Raw genomic sequence first — 18,921 nt, 5'->3', positions numbered from 1 at the left:
AAACCGCGTGGCCACTCCGCGCGGCTCTCGGTTACAACGACACTCGTTTATACTAACATAAATTTCAAGGTCCTTTGAATTTTGTTATAGCAAGGTCCCACTGCAGTTTATTTTAGACATATTTTTGATCGAAACCTGAGGACGAGACAGACAAACTAACATAACACAACTCAGTGAAAATGAATGAAATGCCAGTTCTCTAAATTTTCTCTATAGTGTTTCTCGAAAGAACGTCGCCTTCCCTTCAGGAATACTCAGTTGAGTTTCCGAAGCATCTCCTCAGTACTTGCGTGTGGTCCGAACCTACCGGTAACAATTCTAGCAGCCCGCCTCTGAAATGCTTCAATGCCTTCCTTTAATCCGACCTGGTGCAGTATTCAAGAATGGATCGCACTAGTGTCCTATACGCGGTGTCCTTTACAGATGGCCCACACTTTCCTAAAAATTCCCCAAAAAAACCGAAGTCGACCATTCGTCTTCCCTACTATGAGGGGCACTAAACTGAAAACCGAACACCGGCCACAACGGAGCCGTGGATTGGTTCCATTCAAAAGTAATCACCACATGCGTCAAGACATTTGTCCCACTGGGAAACGAGACGATGAAATGATGTTTCGTAAACAGTGATGGGCCGGTAGAGACTCCACAAATGTGCCCGCTCTTGCACTTTCTCGTCTGACTGAAACCAACGTTGTCTTTCTTCAGATCGCCATAGATGTGAAAATCGTATGTTGAACGATACGGGCTGCGCGGAGGGTGTTGTGTGTTTCCCAAACAAGTCGCTGAAGCGTAGGCTTCATCCGATTGGCAGCGTGGAGGCGGACATCATCGTGCAACAGAATAATTCTGTCCGACAGCATTCTTGGGCGTTTCGACTTTCGGGTGCGTTGTAGTATCTGCAAAGTGTCTTCAAAGTGCTGCGCACTGATTGTGGTTCTACACTCGAGGAACTCTACGAATAGACGGCTCTTTCAGTCGAAGAAGGTCATCGTGACCTTACCGGACGGCGGCCGCGGTGGCCGAGCAGTTCTAGGCGCTACAGTCCGGAACCGCGCGAAATGGTGGCACCAAGTAAGGTGCAACACTATGAAGACACTTAGCAGATACTGCGAAGCACCTTAAGGCAAAACGCCTAGGAACGCTGTCCGACGGACTCGTCCTGTTACACGATAACACCCGTCCTCTCGCTGACAACAGTATGAAGGCTACGCTTCAGTGATTTTGTTGGGAAACCTGCGACATCCTCCGTACAGTGCGGATCGTACACTGTGTGATTCTCACTTCTCTGGATCCCCGAAGAAAGACATGCGTGAACATCTGATTCAGTCAGATAAGAAAGTGCAAGAATTGAGAGTGATTTTGGATTCGTCAGCGACCGACCGCGGTCTACGAAACAGGAATTGGTCGTCCAGGCCCCCAGTGCGACAAATGTCTTAACGCCTGTAGTGATTACTTTTGAATGGAACCATTACGTCGTCCCATTGTGTCGAGTGCTGGGTTGTCATTTGACTGTCCCTTATACAATCCTTAAGGGGAGCCGGAAGTGGTCAAATCCAAAAAATTACGATTTTTTTTTGCTACCGAAAATTAATTGGAACATTCCTCTTTAATGTAAGCTTTGAATTATTGTTCTACTCGCCCTAGAAGTGGAGTTGTTACCATTTTCCCCCCACGCCTGCAGAGGAAATGGGCTGCCGCTGAATGCATCTAACACCCTCTCGTGACTTCCTGGCGAACTGCTTGGGATTTTCTCGGCCTGTTACGCATACAGCGCCTTATGTTACGCATACAGCGAGTGTGCAACGGTTGGCTACATTGTATTCTGTGACAAATATTAACCGTATTTCCTTACAGCTTACTCCTATTTTCCTCAGAATTTCGAACATCTTGCTCCATTTAATATTGTCGTACACTCTTGTTCTGGTTATGATGCCACGTTTTAATAACCGTGTATATAAGATGAGGAAGAACGTAGGGAAAAGAAAATTAACACTAATACCAAGTTGCGATACCACAATGTATAAGAGCGCGGAACATCGTCTCTTTGCTGTTTACCGTTTCGAATTAGTTCAGTGTTGCGCCTGTTGTTGGTAGTATTAGCCCTATACTTCTTGTGTAAAGCGGGTAATATGCAGTATGTACAAGAATCAGGAGGGAACAATAAAACCAATTTTTCATGACTTAGCACAGCCAGAATTGTTACACAAATGTCTACATGGAAAGACGCAGAATCCTAATGAAAGCCTAAACAATTTGATTTGGAAAGTGATTCATAAAGGGTGTTTATAAGCATAAAAACACTGCACTTTGGCATTTGTGATGAAATAGCAACCTACAACCAAGGGAACAGTGTGAAGTGTGAAGTTCTAAAGGCATTAGGATTTACAGCTGGGGTGAACACTGTACGAGCAGTAAGAAATATTGAGAGAGAAAGGATAAGAGAAGCAGAAAGAAGAGAAAGGCATATGAAGTATGATGGAACAACAGGCCAGAAAAGAAGACAGAAGAGGAAGCTTTTGGAGGATGAAGAAGAAGAGCCTGATAATCCATCCTATAGTGCAGGAATGTATTGAGAAACTTTGATAGCCATTTCCCGTAAATTAGAATTTTTCGAATATAAGCAACATTTTCTCAAAATCCACTCAAGCTAGAGAGATGAAATTTTTATACAGCACTCCTAGTGGTCAAACTTCCATTGTAACACAGCCATTTGGCAATATGTTCAGTATTTTCATTTCAGTTTAATTATAAAGCAATTATTTGTAAAAAAAATTGGGTCATTAATAAAAAAAATAATTGGAAGGAAACTAGAAAAGATACTCCAAAATCCCTCTGTCATAACTGAAATACTAAACCACTCTATATGTAAAAAAAAAATTCAAATTTTTCTATTTGGTAGTTTATTCATAAATGTTCCTCAAACCTAGTGATTTTAACATGGGCAGCATAGGCACGTCCGGCTCCCCTTAACATGCTGTACGTTATATGGCATGAGCCCAACGTGACAATATCTCCAAATGGGGCTGGCCCTGCAACATGAGGCAGCTGAAGAAGTGGGAGAAAACAGTGTTTGTCAATGTTCTTCATTACAAAGTGAACCGGAGAATACATTTGGACGACTTTACTCGAAATGAGGGAAGAATATCGGGAAAATGGAAGATGACAAGAAAGAGTGACGAATGTAGCCGAGGAGTTTGGTATTGCTCACAGCATTGTTTCATGTGCATAGAGAACATTCCGCATTACAGACACTGTTTCCCGGAGGAGAGGACGTGATCGACCATGGTGGAGTATAGCAGCAGATGACAGCTACTTTGTGCGCCAAGCAGGACCGGTTTAAGGCACAAATGACACAAGCCGCTGTTTTGGGCGTCAAGCTGAATGGGGCGGCAGAGATGCCACAAATGCAAGATTTCTAAACAGGACCTACCACAATTAGTAGCTGGCTGCTTGGAGCACCAGGCTGAGAGGGGAGCCAAGAGCAAGATTTGTGTACTGTACGTATCACAGTTCTTTGCGAAAACTGGCACGGGTGGAAGGTTTCCATGGGAAATGCTAAGTCACATATGAGGAAAAATTTTCTCGAACCAGCCCTGGGAGCAGGCGAGATGGGACCCACGTCAAACAGCGGGTACAATTGCAACCACGTTTAACAAGACTGCAAGGCACGTAATATCACGCTTCACAGTTGTACAGTGACTACACGGGAGTGGTCACTTTGCAGTACGTTATGTTTAGTTGACACATAGACGGCAACGTTTGCAATGCTGCCAAGAGGGCAGGGATTGGACCAAAGAAGAGTGGGATCTCGTGCTCTTGTCGGAGGAGAGGAGAATCAGCCCGAGTAGTGATTCTGGACGAACCCTCATATGGCGAGAGGTAGGAACGCGTACCAAGATTGCCGAACACCATCGTTATGGTGTGGGGAGGCATAATGTTGCATGGACGCACTCAACTCCAAATCTTTGAACACGTTACACTCACCGGTCAACTTACTCCTTTCCCATGTGCGCCTTTTGGGGGTTGCTTTCGACCATGACTTCATTTTTAAGAATGACAACACGCGACCGCATCAAATAGAGCAGTTGGTGGAGTTCTTGGAACGAGAGGATATCCGGCGAATGGACTGGCCTGCGCCTTGTTCCTACTTAAATCGTCTACGTGTGTACAGTTGTCAACCGCACTGCTGGCGAAGTGGAATGGCGTACCACAAGAACCCCTTTATCAGCCTTGTGGCCAGCATGAGAACACTTTGGAGATTCATTTTGTCGCGCCCGTCATGCTAAGAAGCTATGGAGGAAGCTAAAATTGGTAGACTGTTATTGTTGTTCTCTTTGGTCTGAAGACTGCAGCTCTCCACGTTAATCTATCCTGTGCAAGTCTCTTCATATGAGCATAACTAGACTGCACTGCACAATTACAGAGTCACTTTCTCGCCGGCGCTGAGTGGCCGCGCGGTTTGAGGCGCCACGTCACGGATTGCGCCCCTCCCGCCGGAGGTTCGGGTCTCCCTTGGGCGTGGGTGTGTGTATTGTTCTTAGCATAAGTTAGCTTAAGTAGTGTGTAAGTCTAGGGACCGATGACCTCAGCAGTTTGGTCCATTAGGAATTCACACACATTTGAATATTTTTTCACTTTTTCGAAACTCCGTAATTGTTTCCCATTGTGACGTAGAAGTTTCATGTTTTGCTCAAAAGTGCGTACATCCTCTGTACTGATGCAAAAGTGTGGCGTCCTGTGACGTCACCCTCGAATTTGGTAACAGTTCAAGGCGTCGACAGGAGCGAAAAAAAGCCCATAGTTCAGAAGGTCATGTGAGGTGTAAGTTGCATTAATAGTGTCACATTGGCACTAAATTTTACCACAATTATGCCCGTGAGACGTATCACGCAATGGGAAGGTCGTCTCGCACACTTTTACCAGCATTTCAGCCCTTTATATATAAGAAGATGGTATCTGTTCTTTCGAACATGTCCGAAGGAACAGATACCATCTTGATATATATATATATATATATATATATATATATATATATATATAGAGTTGAGGCTCACCTGCCATTTGGCCATCTTCTTATGTGCGGATGCACAGACAGTGCCCGAACTCTTACGGGAATCGCAGTAAAGCCGCGAGTAATGAGTATGATGGGCAGGGGCACTATGAATATAGTGCGGGACATTAAGTTGGGAATGTCAGTCTCACGGGAGGCGTGCCAGAGATAAGTCCCTGCAGTCGCACTATCCTGTGTGTCCTCGGTGGCTCAGATGGATACGATGTGATGCTGGTGGCATGGACAGGCGACGAAGTGCGTACGGCGTTGGCATGGATACAGCGATACGGGATGGGGGCAGGAAGCGTGCTTAATCTACAGAAATCACGCTGCATGAATGTCGGTCGAGGATTACAACCGGGGGAGGAAGGCCCGCTCATGTTAGTTAGGACCATAAAATGTCTAGGTGTTACGTTCCACACGGATGTGCAGAGGACAGCAGCGGATAACTACCGACGCATATTGAAGCTGATGCGGACAATGGTGCTGTTACAGATATTAAGAGCGTTGGATATGATTCAGAGGGTGACCTATGTTAACGTATACCTAGCACCGAGACTCACTCACGTAGCGTATGTCCTGCCTTTAAAGCGCACAATGGCATCACGGATACAAGTAACTTTCGGAACCTACGTGAGTGTGGGACACCTGTTTAAGATCCGATACACAACGCTTACGCTACCACCTGGAGAGGGCGGACTTGGTCTAGTGAACGTATATGAAAAGGCACGGGCGTTATTCGTCAGTACGATTTTCCGACAGTGGCGCGGTCAATTTCGCAATTTTTCGGGTGCGTTGGCCGATGTACTAGCGCCCACTTCAATGCAGCCCCCAGTCAATGTGGGCCATATTTCACCGAAGCTGTCACATTTCAAGTCTTTCTTTTTGGAGCTTAGCTATGTCAGAGATTACTTCCCAACAACACGACTACCGACGACGCGAGATGTATACCAACTCTTACTGCGCCGGTGCCCCAGGAATACCCTGGAAAAGAAGTACCCAGACAAGAACTGGCGACAGATATGGCGCGTTATACGGAACGTTTACCTCCCAACGTCGGTACGCTCAACATGGTATGTGGTGGTAAATAGGAAGTTCGCAGCGAATCTACGGCGGCACGCGATTCATTTGGCAGACACTCCACTATGTTTAGGCTGCGCAACAGTGGTCACTAATGAACATCGTTTAGCATGTAGTGGGACGGCTCCAGTGTGGCTCTTGGCACAACAGATATTGGCGTTCCTGTTACGCTCCGCCCCTCACACAATTTCATCAGACACACTTTTTTTCCCCCAAGACTCTTATTTTCCGGTCCAAAAAACCAATGCAGTGTCATGGGTACGGGGAATGGTGGTGGGCTACGTGTACAACGAATCGGAAAAGGACAAAACTGATTTTTGGCATTTTCTCCTGGATGGACACACGAAGCTGCAACAGCATAAGAAATATGGGCAAGACGTCGCTAATTACTTACGACTCACATTTACCGACCCGCCGGCCAGATGGGGTGTGACGGGTGAGAGATGAGATAGACGAAGAAGCCGAGATAGACATCGATCACACTTACGGACCCTTAGTTAATTTCGAGAAGACGACCCAGTCTTACACCAACGTCTGGAGAACGAGTCGATAGATGACCCTCTTGCTCTATCGAACGTCGGGTCGTGAGCAAGTGTCGCCCCCGACACGAATTTCACTTCATTGCTACAGGAGCATGTTTCTTTTGTATTTGTACTATCCGCAATGTCTTCATGTTTTTCATTTGGGCATTTTCAGTTTTTATTCATTTCCTCAATTAATTAATTTTCTAATTAGCCACTATTTGTCAACATATGGACATTGTAATAACTAAAAAAAGAAGATGGATAGAGCGTCTGCCATGTAAGCAGGAGATCCCGGGTTCCAGTCCTAGTCGGGGCACACATTTTCAACTGTCCCCGTTGACTTGTATCAATGTCTGTATGCAGCTAAGGGAATTCATTTCATTGTAATTTCATTTTAGCCCTTCTTCTGAAGTCTCTACAAAGGTCGGAACAGTCGCCTCCAGCGTTGAAATCGTGCGATTTTCTTACGGGTGGCTGAGTAAAACTTGTCAAACACGCCTCCGCTGAGAATCAACACGAGAAGGCCTTCGGGGGTGGCGTAAACGCGCGTTATTAACCGAGCGGTCTTAGGCGCTGCAGTCATGGACTGTGCGGCTGGTCCCGGCGGAGGTTCGAGTCCTCCCTCGGGGATGGGTGTGTGCGCTTGTCCTTAGGATAATTTAGCTTAAGTAGTGTGTAAGCTTAGGGACTGATGAGCTTAGCAGTTAAGTCCCACAAGATTTCATATACATTTGAACTTTTTTTTTGTGGCGTAATGAGCGTCAGTTAAACCTCTCCTTTCTTTGGTACATTGATTCAACACAGTAAGCAATCGAGAACGACAGTTCTCTGCCTGATTACTGATAGGACGATGTCGTTGACAGCCTTTGGCACTGCTGACCTCCCCCTCCTCTAGACAGTTCAACTCTTCCCAAAGGACATCGTGAGCAAGCAACGCCATTGAACGTGATAGCACCCCTTTGCAGTGCAGTACGTCCATAATTTTTGCTCTCGTGTATTATTTTCAGCCACTAGGATCCGTTCAAAACCATTTGACGAAATATGAAAAATGATACGTAGCAACAAAGGGTGTTTATACTTCTTCAGCGCTCCTGTTCCGCTCCCTCCTGTGGTGTGATCATGAGGAGGTGCAGTGAAGACACATGCGTGAATAAAATGGCAAAAGATCCGTCTGAGACCATCTTGTTCGGCAACACCCCTGGTGCCACATGTCTGCTTTATTTAAGCCCATTAAAAATGTACCTGCACCTGTAGGCCAGATTCCTAGGCTCATGTAGGCTTGCTACGCTGATGCTCTTGCACCTAATAGCAGCCATGTGGAATAGGAGCGGTTTCAAGGGGTTGCCTGCCTGCTAGCTCCTAAGACTCTCGTCACAGTTTGTCTCTGTACAGGTACGTTTTTAAAATGGTTCAAATGGCTCTGAGCACTATGGGTCATTAGTCCCCTAGAACTTAGAACTAGTTAAACCTAACTAACCTAAGGACATCACAAACATCCATGCCCTAGGCAGGATTCGAACCTGCGACCGTAGCGGTCTTGCAGTTCCAGACTGCAGCGCCTTTAACCGCACGGCCACTTCGGCCGGCTACGTTTGTAAATGCTGCCAGCAGCAGAATACTTTGCTTCCGCCTTGTACTGCCGTTCATGCAAATCTTTCAGCCAACAGGTACCAAAACACAACATGCCGGTGGCACTGAGTTTCGCATTAGCAATCAGACAGTTACAAACCAGCGTCAGACAGTTCAGTGCACGGCCTGCCTCAGCTCAGTACAGTACTCTGGAAACTACCCTCTGACTTATCAGTCGCTATTTACAGAGAACTGCCAACGGCCTTGCCGCAGTGGTAATACCGGTTCCCGTCAGATCACCAAAATTAAGCGCTGTTGGGCTGGGCTAGCACTTGGATGGGTGACCATCCAGTCTGCCGAGCGCTGTTGGCAAGCAGGGTGCACTCAGCCCTTGTGAGGCAAACTGAGGAGCTACTTGATTGAGAAGTAGAGGCTTCGGTCACGGAAACTGACATACGGCCGGGAGAGCGGTGTGCTGACCACATGCTTCTTTTATCCACATCCAGTGACGCCTGTAGGCTGAGGATGACACGGCGGCCGATCGGTACCGTTGGGCCTTCATGGCCTGTTCGGAAGGAGTTCACCTCAGTTCAGTTCATTTAAAGAGAACTAAAATCAGTAACAGACCGTCTGTGAACTTTACTATTAATGATACTTGCAATCCAACAGACTGCCGAGTGACAAAATTATTTACTTACTACTGTATTAAGATTGGGACGTCAAGTGCCACGCATCACACTGTGTCAATTAAAGCACCATTTTGTAATATACTCTTAATAAATGTTATTTCTTATTTCTTACTGTGCTGTCACATCCTTGTTATAATGCCATCTTATCAAACAAATCAGCCAATGGTAAGGAATCACAGCAGGGGGGACATTTTTCTGTTACTGTGGATGTTTCGGCTGAATTAGTAGCAGTATTTAGTTACCACATTCACAACATGTGGCCACTTAGGAATTTTGCTGACTATTTCCTAACTGTTGAAAAAGAGCGAACAATGCATAAACTTTGAAAAACGTAAGATCGATCCCTATTGGCAATAAATACAAGGCGAATTCACAACAGTTAGTGTCACATGTCGTCCAATGCTAAGACTATTGTGCAACATGAGTTTCATATTGTCAGAAGAGGGTACTTGTTCTGGGTTTCTTGCACACACAGTTGTGTTGCGGTACGGATGACAGGTCGATCATACGTAGTGTGGAAGTGAAATAGGGCAGCAAATGGGAACGTGCTTCGAAGTTGAAGTACGCTGGAGAGTAAAATTTTTACAGTACTAGATTCAATGTGAACTGCTGGCGGTGTATGGGCCAAATGCAGTGTCGCCCCCAGCCGCAGTGAAATGCTGCCAACAATATGACCAGGGCCACACAGACGTGAGTGGCAATGATCGGGAAGGAGGCCTATCGACATCGACCACAGACGAGAGTGTATAGGCAATAGGGGTACTGATTCGCAGTAATCGCAGATTTTCCGACGATAAGGGCATTCACACAGCAGGTCTCGGCTGGCTCCGTGACCAACGAGTGGATTTCTATCGTCGAGAAACTAAGCAATTTGCAGGACGTTCCAACCGCTGTTTGCCGAGACTTGATGACTATGTTGAAAAACAGTGTCTTGTATCTGGGTCACTTTAATGTGAAGTACAGCATTCAATAAAAGTTACTTAGGCTGCCATAATAATGTGTAATTTAGTTTCTGAAGTGCCCTCGTAGTCTAAAACAATTTTAATGAGAATGTTGTATTTTAGTGTACCCATTTGATCGAAAAACCCACATCAGGACTACTTTAAAAAGCTGTATAAACAGAACCATTCTGCAAATAGCATTATCTGTTGACTTACAATTTTGTGTAAAACAGTAGCTTGGCTCGTTGTTTCAGATGGTCACGAAACGGAGAGCGAAAGCAAAAGATATAAGTGGAGGCTGGAGCCCTTAAAAAAAAAAAAAGTCCCAGAATGTGATCCCCAGCCAGTCTTAAGATTTTTTTCTGTCACATACCACATTTTTTATCTCTGGCATTTACATCCGTATCGCCATGACTAATCTCCAATTCACACTTAACAGTTTGGCATAGGGATCACAGAACCATTTTCAGGCTATTTCACGACCGTTGCTGGTTCAAACAGCACGCTGGAAAAATGAACGCCCAAATCTTTCGGCACGAGCTCTGATTTCTCATATTCTTTCACGATGGTCATCTCTCCCTACATTTTCGCCTTTGGAGGAGAAAGTTGGTGATTGGAATTTTGGGAAAAGATATCGCAGCAACGGAAAAACGTCTTTTCTTACCATATCCGTGACACACTCTCCGCCGGCCTCGGTGGCCGAGCGATTCTAGGCGCTTCAGTCTGGAACTGCGCGACTGCTACGGTCGCAGGTTCGAATCCTGCCTCGGGCATGGATCTGTGTGATATCCTTAAGTTAGTTAGGTTTAACTAGTTCTAAGTTCTAGGGGACTGATGATCTCTGATGTTAAGTCCCATAGTGCTTAGAGCCGTACTCTCCTCTGCTTCTCGATAATAGAGTGAAAAGCCAAAGAAGCTGGTACACTTACCTAATATTGTGTAGGACCCCCGTGAGCACGCAGAAGTACCGCAACACGACGTGGCATGGACTCGACTAATGTCTGAAGTACTGCTGGTGGGAACTGACACCACGAATCCTGGTGGGCTGTCCATAAATCCGTAAGAGTACGACGGGGTGGAGGACTCTTCTGAACAGCACGTTGGAAGGCACCCCAGACATGCTCAATAATGTTAATGTCTGGGGAGTTTGGTGCCCAGTAGAAGTGTTTAAACTCATAAGAGTGTTCCTGGTGCCCCTCTGTAGCAATTCTGGAGTTATGAGGAGTCGCATTGTGCCCCTGGAATTTCTCAAGTCCGTCGAAATGCACAATGGTTATGAATGGATGCAGGTGATCAGACAGGATGCTTACGTACGTGTCACCTGAAAGAGTCGTATCTAGGCGTATCAGGGGTCCCAAATCACTCCAACTGCACATGCCCCACACCATTTCAGAGCCTCAACCAGTGTGAATACTCCCATGCTGGCATGCAGGGTCCATGGATTCATGAGGCTGTCTCCATACCCGTACACGTCCATCCACTCGATACAATTCGGAAGGAGACTCGTCCGATCAGGCAACATGTCTTCAGACATCAATAGTACATTGTCGGTGTTGATGGGCCCAGGCAAGGCGTAAAGCTTTCTGTCGTGCAGTCATCAAGGGCAGACAAGTGAGCCTTCGGCTCCGAAAGCCCATATCGATGACGTTTCGCTGAATGGTTTGCACGCTGACACTCGTTGATAGCCCAGCATTGAACTCTGCAGCTGTTTGCGGAAGGGTTGCACTTCTCTCACGTTGAACGATCCTCTTCAGGCGTCGTTGGTCCCGTTCTTGCACGATCTTTTTCCGGCCACAGCGATGTCGGAGATTTGATGTTTTCCCGGATTCCTGGTATTCACGGTACACTCGTGAAATTGTCGTACGGGAAAATCCCCAGTTCGTCGCTACTTCGGAGATACTGTGTCCCATCGCTCGTGTGCCGATTGTAACACCATCTTCAACCTCACATAAATGTTGACAACCCGCCATTGTAGCAGCAGTAACCGATCTGTGCGTCAGACACTTGTTGTGTTACATAGGCGTTTCTGCCCGCAGCGCCGTATTCTGCCTGTTTACATATCTCTGTATTCGAATACGGATACCTATACCAGTTTCTTTGGCGCTTTAGTGTAAAAGCCCTGTCTACAGGGTAGCTTACCTGCCCCTTCGGATGTCATTTTATACAACCCGCAGTGTTACGTCTGACCTTCGAAAACCACGGGCGAGATTTTCATACTCTCATTCTCTACGCGTAGATTCTTTGCCCTAGAGAAAAAATGAAAAAAATGAGCACGATCTTTTTGTAGGAAACTTAATGTAGTTAAATTTTGTACTGGGATATCTTTAGTTTATGTCACGCCCTCCTACCACTGTAAAAAAATTTACGACTCCACAGATTATTTCCCACGTTCGACCTTTTTTCGTCTTCACTGACTGGCCTTATTACGCCGCCGGTTTCGTTGAGCACTTACAAATTGTAAATTTGACGTTTGCGCAACTTTTACGTAACAATTTAGTAAATTTTAAGAGCATAAAATAAACAGTTACATTGCTGTATTCGTCTGGTGTTCTAAATACGAAACTACTGCGCTTCTAAGAATTGTCAACGTAATTAACTTTAGCGTAACGTTCCGAAAAGTCATTTTTCTTTCGTTACCCTCTCCGACACGTTTAAATTAATAGTGTTAACGAAATAGCCGACTATGCTGGTGGTGCAATAACACAATCAACAGAGATAAAAAAGGCCGAATATTGGGAACACTTCGTGTAGTAGGAAATTTTTGTACTGTGGTAGGAGAGAGTGCCATGAACTACTAGGAAACCTGGCCATTGGGGGCTGACTGTGGGAGTGGAGGTGCGATCGAAAGTCACTTCTGTAGGTTTTTCTTGAATAACACGAAAACTACGGCCTGTAGCGAAAACGTATCCCGCAACAAAATTTAACTACATTAAATTTCCTACAAAAGGATCATGAACATTTTTTTCTGTAGGAGTAATAGTGAGCGCTTAGCGAGCGAGAGAATGCAAAAATCTCACCCCAGATGATTGCAGGCTAGGTATAGCATTACGGTTAGCTTAAAACGGTAGGGCAGCTCAATCACCCTGTATAAATGAAATAGTGGAGAATTCCGGAAGCCGCATAAGGTCCTTCGCGATTGATGTTGTTGTACACAAAGACTTCGCGATACTAGAAAACTGTTGCGAAATGCTGGAAGACCTGCAGAGGCGCAGGGATAAGCAGCTGAGCCTTAACATAAACAAATGTAACTTATTGTTCATTATCAACTGGAAAGACTTGTTATTTTATTTTGACATGACAGCAAAGCAAGTAGGCCTAATGGTACTGGAAGCATCTACTTCCATTAAACGTATGGAAATACGTGTAAGAACCGATTTAACGTATAAGGAACGCATAAATTAATCGCTGGTAAGGCAGGACAGATGTCGCACTAAGATTGGAAGAATCCTCGGTAAGTGTAGTCCACCCACGAATGAGATAGCCTGCAAAAAACTAACCTTCGCCAGTTACTTGAATTCTGTTCGTCATTGTGGGATCCGTACTAGATAGGACTGGTAGACGAAACAGAGAATACTTAAAAAAATTTCATCACAGATTTGTGTAGTAAGCAAAAAAGAAGCACGGATATGCTCAGTAAACTCCGGCAGCAGACGCTGGAAGAGAGGCATTGTGCATCACTGTTAAAGTAGGGAGGGTATGCGGTACTAGAAGAGTCAACCAAAACTCCTACGCATATCTCGCGAAAAAGTACATGAACACAGAATCAGAGAGATTCGAGCCCACACGGAGTCTTACCAGCAATCGTTTTTCTCACGCGCGATTCGCCACTGGAACAGTGATGGGGATAGTGACAATGGTACACAATTACCTTTCGGAAGATGGCTTACGGAGTATAGATGTTGGTGTATCAGTACGCATGGGACAGCATGCACCACAAATACGTTCCAAAACGACGCGCATAAAAACAGATTTTTTTCGGGGCCTTTCCCGCGATTCTGTTGTTGGTAGGGTCAAGTGTTTCAGATAGCCTCTGGCGTAGGGGCCATTTGTACACCCAAAAGGAGGATCGTCTTACTGTCACTATCCTACACCACAGGGACAAAGTTTGAATACTACACACTTCCTCCAGCTGAGGTAAACGGAGCATATGGGTTGGTCCTCTTTGCATTACACGTGATTTACGGTGCTCCTAAAGTGGCTTGTGAAGACATATTTTATTTCTTGGGCGCTCCCTGAGAAAACTCGAAAAAAGCGTTTTTCACCGTTTTTTCGGCGTCATCAGCGGATAGTATCTAAATAACTAACTGCAGGAAATTGCTCAAATTTTAACGGTAAGTTATCTAGGCATTTATCTAGAACTGTCGTCTCCCCGTTTGCAAAAATATTTATTCGTTATCGAGAAACATGGTTTTTGGGTACCATAATTGAGTCGTGGATTCCAGACGAATAGCACAGCAAATGACTGTAATTTTTACGATGTGTTCCTTAGATTCGGATCTTCAACAACCTTGAAAATTTTCGTGATATCTTTATCCGTTTCCGAGATACAGAGATCAAAGTTCCCTATTTGTACACTTAAAATACGCACGTAAAATCCAGTCTGTAGAGAAAATGTAGTTTATAAAGTGACATAGCACAAATAATTATGCTGTAAAGCGTCTGCGTTATCATCTGGAGGTTTCTGAAAAACCCATGTTGTAGTAATGAAGCACATGCAAAACTTTTGTGTACGTAAAATCGGGTCTGAGATATAAAATTACATCGTTTTTGCCTTATTTCAATTCCACGTAAGTAAACTACCAAAATTTTACTGAGCCATAAAGTTATTTTCGTATGATTGACATGTCTTGCGTAGCAGGAGAAAGAAGGGAACAGCGGAAAATGTTCCTGTCAGAGCACGGAACGGGTATCTCATTCTACGTTCCTCGGCACCTTTCAGAATTTTCTAAACAACTTTTGGCTTGTAAATGTATTCGCAGTTTCTTATGCTGAGAGAGAAGAAGACACTGACAGTGCCAAAAAGACGGTAAGTAGTAAATTCTGCAAATGAGAGAGAAAGAGGGGAACGTAGTGGGAGTGGAACACAGTTGAGAGTGACAGAACATTGCTAGGGAAGGAGTGAGGGAGACAGTGAAAGGGGAGGAAGGGCAGAGAGAAGAAGAAAGCGGAAGCAAGTGATAATAAGAGGGCCTATCACAATGACAGTGAGGAAGAGAGAGATGTGAATTGAGAAGGAAAAGCAGCATTGGGAAGGAATGAATGAGACAGGAGCAGTAAGAGAGAGCAAGAGGAAGACAGTGACAGTGAGAAGAGACAGTAATAGAAGGACAGAACGATGGAGACTGTGGCTGGGAGACAGGAGACAGTGGCAGAGAGATACAAAGAGATAATGAACTGGGCTGAATGAGCGAGTGAGAATGGACAAGTGGGAGCTGACGGGTATGAGCGACGTACGGCGGTGGACTAGGCTGTGTGAGTGAGTTACAGTTAGAGGAGCTTGTGACAGTGAGAGGTGAGTCGCATGTTGAAAAGGACGCGCCGGCCGCGGTGGCCAAGCGGTTTTAGGCGCTCCAGTTCGGAACCGCGCGACCGCTACGGTCGCACGTTCGAATCCTGCCTCGGGCATGGATGTGTGTGATGTCCTTAGGTTAGTTAGGTTTAAGTAGTTCTAAGTTCTAGGGGACTGATGAGCTCAGATGTTAAGTCCCATAGTGCTCAGAGCCATTTGAACCATTTTTTGAAAAGGACGCCAGTAAACCGAGGTGACAAAAGTCATAGGATAGCGATATGCACATGTATAGAGGGCGATAATATGGCATGCACGAGATATAAAAGGGAAGCGCATTGGCGGAGCTGCCTTTTGCATTCAGATCATTCGTGTGAAATGGTGACAGCAGTGGTTATGGTCGCACGACAGGAAGTAATAGACATTGAGGGCGGAATGGTAGTTGCAGCTAGACGCATGGGGCATTCCATTTCGGAAATCGTTACGGCATTTAATATTCTGAGAACCATAGTGTCAAGACTGTGCCGAGAATACCAAATTTCAGGCACTATCTCTCACCACGGAAAAAACAGTGGCCGTCGGCCTTCACTTAACGACCGAGAGCAGAAGTGTTTGAATTGAATTGTCAGTGATAACATGCAAGCAACACTTCGTGAGATAACTTCAGAAATCAACGAAGAGCGTACGACGAACGTATCCATTACGACAGGGCTGCAAAATTTGGCGTTAATGGGCTATCGTAGCAGACGACCGACGCGAATGCCTTTGTTAACAGCACGACGCAGCCTGCAGCACCTCCCCTGGGCTCGTGACCATACCGCTGGACCCTAGACGCCTGGAAAACCTTCGTCTGATCAGGTAAGTCCTGATTTCAGTCGGTAAGAGCTGATGGTAATGTTTCACTGTGGCGCAGACCCCAAGAAGCCATGGACCCAAGTTGGCAACAAGCCACTGTGCAGGCTCGTGGTGGATCCGTAATGGCATGGGTTGTCTGCATGGAATAGGGTGGGTTCTTTGTTCCAACTGAACCGATCATTGACTGGAAATGGTTATGTTCGCCTACTTGGAGACCATCTGTAGCCATTCATGGACTTCGTATTCCAAAACACCGATGGAATTTTGATGGATGACAATGCGACCAGTCACGAGCCCACAGTTGTTCGCGATTGGTTTGGAGAATATTTTGGACAAATCGCTCATTTATGGGACATAATCGAGAGATCAGTTCATGCACAAAATCCGGCAACACTTTGGCAATTGTGGACGCCTATAGAGGCAGAATGGTTCAGTATTTCTTCAGGGGACTTCCAACGACTTGTTGAGTCATGCCACGTCGAGCTGCTGCACTATGCCGGGCAATAAAAAAAAGAAAAGAATGACGTGACATTATGAAGTATCCCATTAGTCTGGTCACCTCAGGGTATGTTCGCACGCCAAAATTTTAAAGGTGCTGAGGAAGATAATATATGAGGCAGTTGAAGTCCCACTTTTCAGTCAGAGTCTTTTAAACAGGAGCTTATTCGCCTTTTTCCTGCTCCGATACGAACATTTTTTCGCTGGTATGAGTAGGAAAGAATGAGGGCAGGGGATAATGAAAACAAAGAGAGAAGAACAACATACGAGGTATGATAAAAAAGTAACGGCAATTTTGCGAGCTTCAAAGATCCGATTGTCCAACTTTTTCTTGTTGGTACACATGTTCCTGATGTATGTTGGCATTTTTATCTTTTTTGGATATTTTGTTTATTGTTGACAGTCAAAAAGCTTGTACGTGTGTCGAGTGATCGGCGAATTTTTACTTTAGAAAAGGAAAGGTAGTGCATCCCGAATTACTGCCTTGTGGTCGTACAGTGCATAAGGAATACTAGCTGGAAGTTATGTGCCGTTTACATCAAGCAATCCGAAGAAATCCACCAGAAGGTAAAACCACTCGTGGAAATTGCAACAAGACGACGCACCCGCTCACACCTCAATGCTTGTTCGTGATATTTTGGCAAAAAAAAAAAAAAAAAAAAAAAAACCGTTACGGTGCCTCAGCTTCCGTATTCGTCGGACATGGACCGCTTCTACTTCTTTCTATTCCCGAGGCTGAAGAGAACCACGAAAGGACGTCGTTTTGCCACCACCGATGAGATAAAAACAGAATCAAATGGTTCAAATGGCTCTAAGCACTATCGGACTTAACATCTGAGGTCATCAGTCCCCTAGACTTAGAACTACTTAAACCTAACTAACCTACGGACATCACACACATCCACACCTGAAGCAGGATTCGAACCTGCGACCGTAACAGCAGTGAGGTTCCGGACTGTAGCGCCTAGAACCGCTCGGCCACAGCGGCCGGCAAACAGAATCGCTGAAGGAGCTGAGCATCATAACGAAAAGCGAGTTCTAGAAGTGCTTCCAAGATTGGAAAAAGCGCTGGCAGAAGTGGCTGAAAGGGGCCAAGTTGATACCGATGGGGAACTAAAGAATCTTTAAGAAAAACAAAAATTTCCGTTACTTTTTCATCACACCTCGTAGAGCGAAGTGTGCCTGGTGTATGATGGAACCGGCCGGGGTGGCCGAGCGGTTCTAGGCGCTACGGTCTGGAACCCCGCGACCGCTATGGTCGCAGGTTCGAATCCTGCCTCGGGTATGGATGTGTGTGATGTCCTACGGTTAGTTAGGTTTAAGTAGTTCTAAGTTCTAGGGGACTGATGACCTTAGAAGTTAAGTCCCATAGTGCTCAGAGGCATTTGAACCATTTTTTTGTATGACGGAGAGAGCTAAAAGAGGAGCTAGAATGGAGCCGTGTGGTACTGACACCTGCCGTGGCGGGCTGGCTCGCCGGCGTCCTGCGGCGGCTGGGGAGACGGCGGCTGCGCTCCCGCTGGCCAGAGCAGCAGCAGAGGCAGCAGGCAGGCGCAGAGGCGAGCTGGGCGAAGCATCGTGAGCTACTGTGCGCCCGCGCGCTCCGACGCCGGTATATAAGGCCCGGCAGCGATAAGGCGGCCCGCCGTCAGCGACGCCTTGCGACATCCGCGGCGCCTGGAGCCCGCCAGCTGCCGCCGCCGCCGCCGCCGCCGGGCGGACAGATCGCGCCACGCAAATGTCACCCTGGTGGCTCATTTTCACTGTACGGAAGAGGAAGCGACTTGTGCCTCGGGATTTCGGAAGGAAGCGATCGGCTAAGAGTGGGAAAGAGACTGTATGAGCGTATTCTGAAGGTACTTCCCTTAGAGGATACACTGATCGGCCAGAACATTATGGCATCGATCTACTATCGATATGGTCCGATCCAGGAGATAGCAGCGTCACCTGACGAGGAATGACTGCTGGTCAGACACACGCAATGTGCGTCTATTATCAGTGAGCGTGCTCTCCGACTGCAGAATGAGGAAGAAGCGCGATCTATCAATAATAATGTTTTTTTAAAAAAGTTCCTGATCATTTAACGGGGGCAGGACGTCAAACGGGTCAACTTGGAGCAGGAGAGGCACCACAGGGCATTTTAATTTCCACTGTGTATACTTTCACAAATAAATTCATAAAATTTTGTCAGCATGACCGGGAAGGATTC

The 18,921-nt window shown here is 46.0% G+C and overlaps 1 protein-coding gene and 1 pseudogene across 1 annotated transcript in view; one reads left to right on the top strand and one right to left on the bottom strand.

The window, feature by feature from the left end:
* Positions 1-18,289, bottom strand: part of LOC124619864 — an 81,397-nt gene extending 63,108 nt beyond the window's left edge. The window contains exon 1 of the mRNA XM_047146483.1: positions 18,166-18,289. Coding sequence (XP_047002439.1) covers positions 18,166-18,289 — 124 coding nt within the window. The remainder of the gene's footprint in view (positions 1-18,165) is intronic.
* LOC124620444 lies at positions 8,478-8,595 on the top strand (annotated as a pseudogene).
* Positions 18,290-18,921: the final 632 nt, after the last annotated feature.

This window comes from Schistocerca americana, chromosome 6 (assembly GCF_021461395.2).
Source record: "Schistocerca americana isolate TAMUIC-IGC-003095 chromosome 6, iqSchAmer2.1, whole genome shotgun sequence".
In the NCBI taxonomy this organism is placed as follows: Eukaryota; Metazoa; Arthropoda; class Insecta; order Orthoptera; family Acrididae; genus Schistocerca; species Schistocerca americana.
The sequence above is the reverse complement of the archived record's forward strand: the minus strand, read 5'-3'. Positions and strand labels throughout refer to the sequence as shown.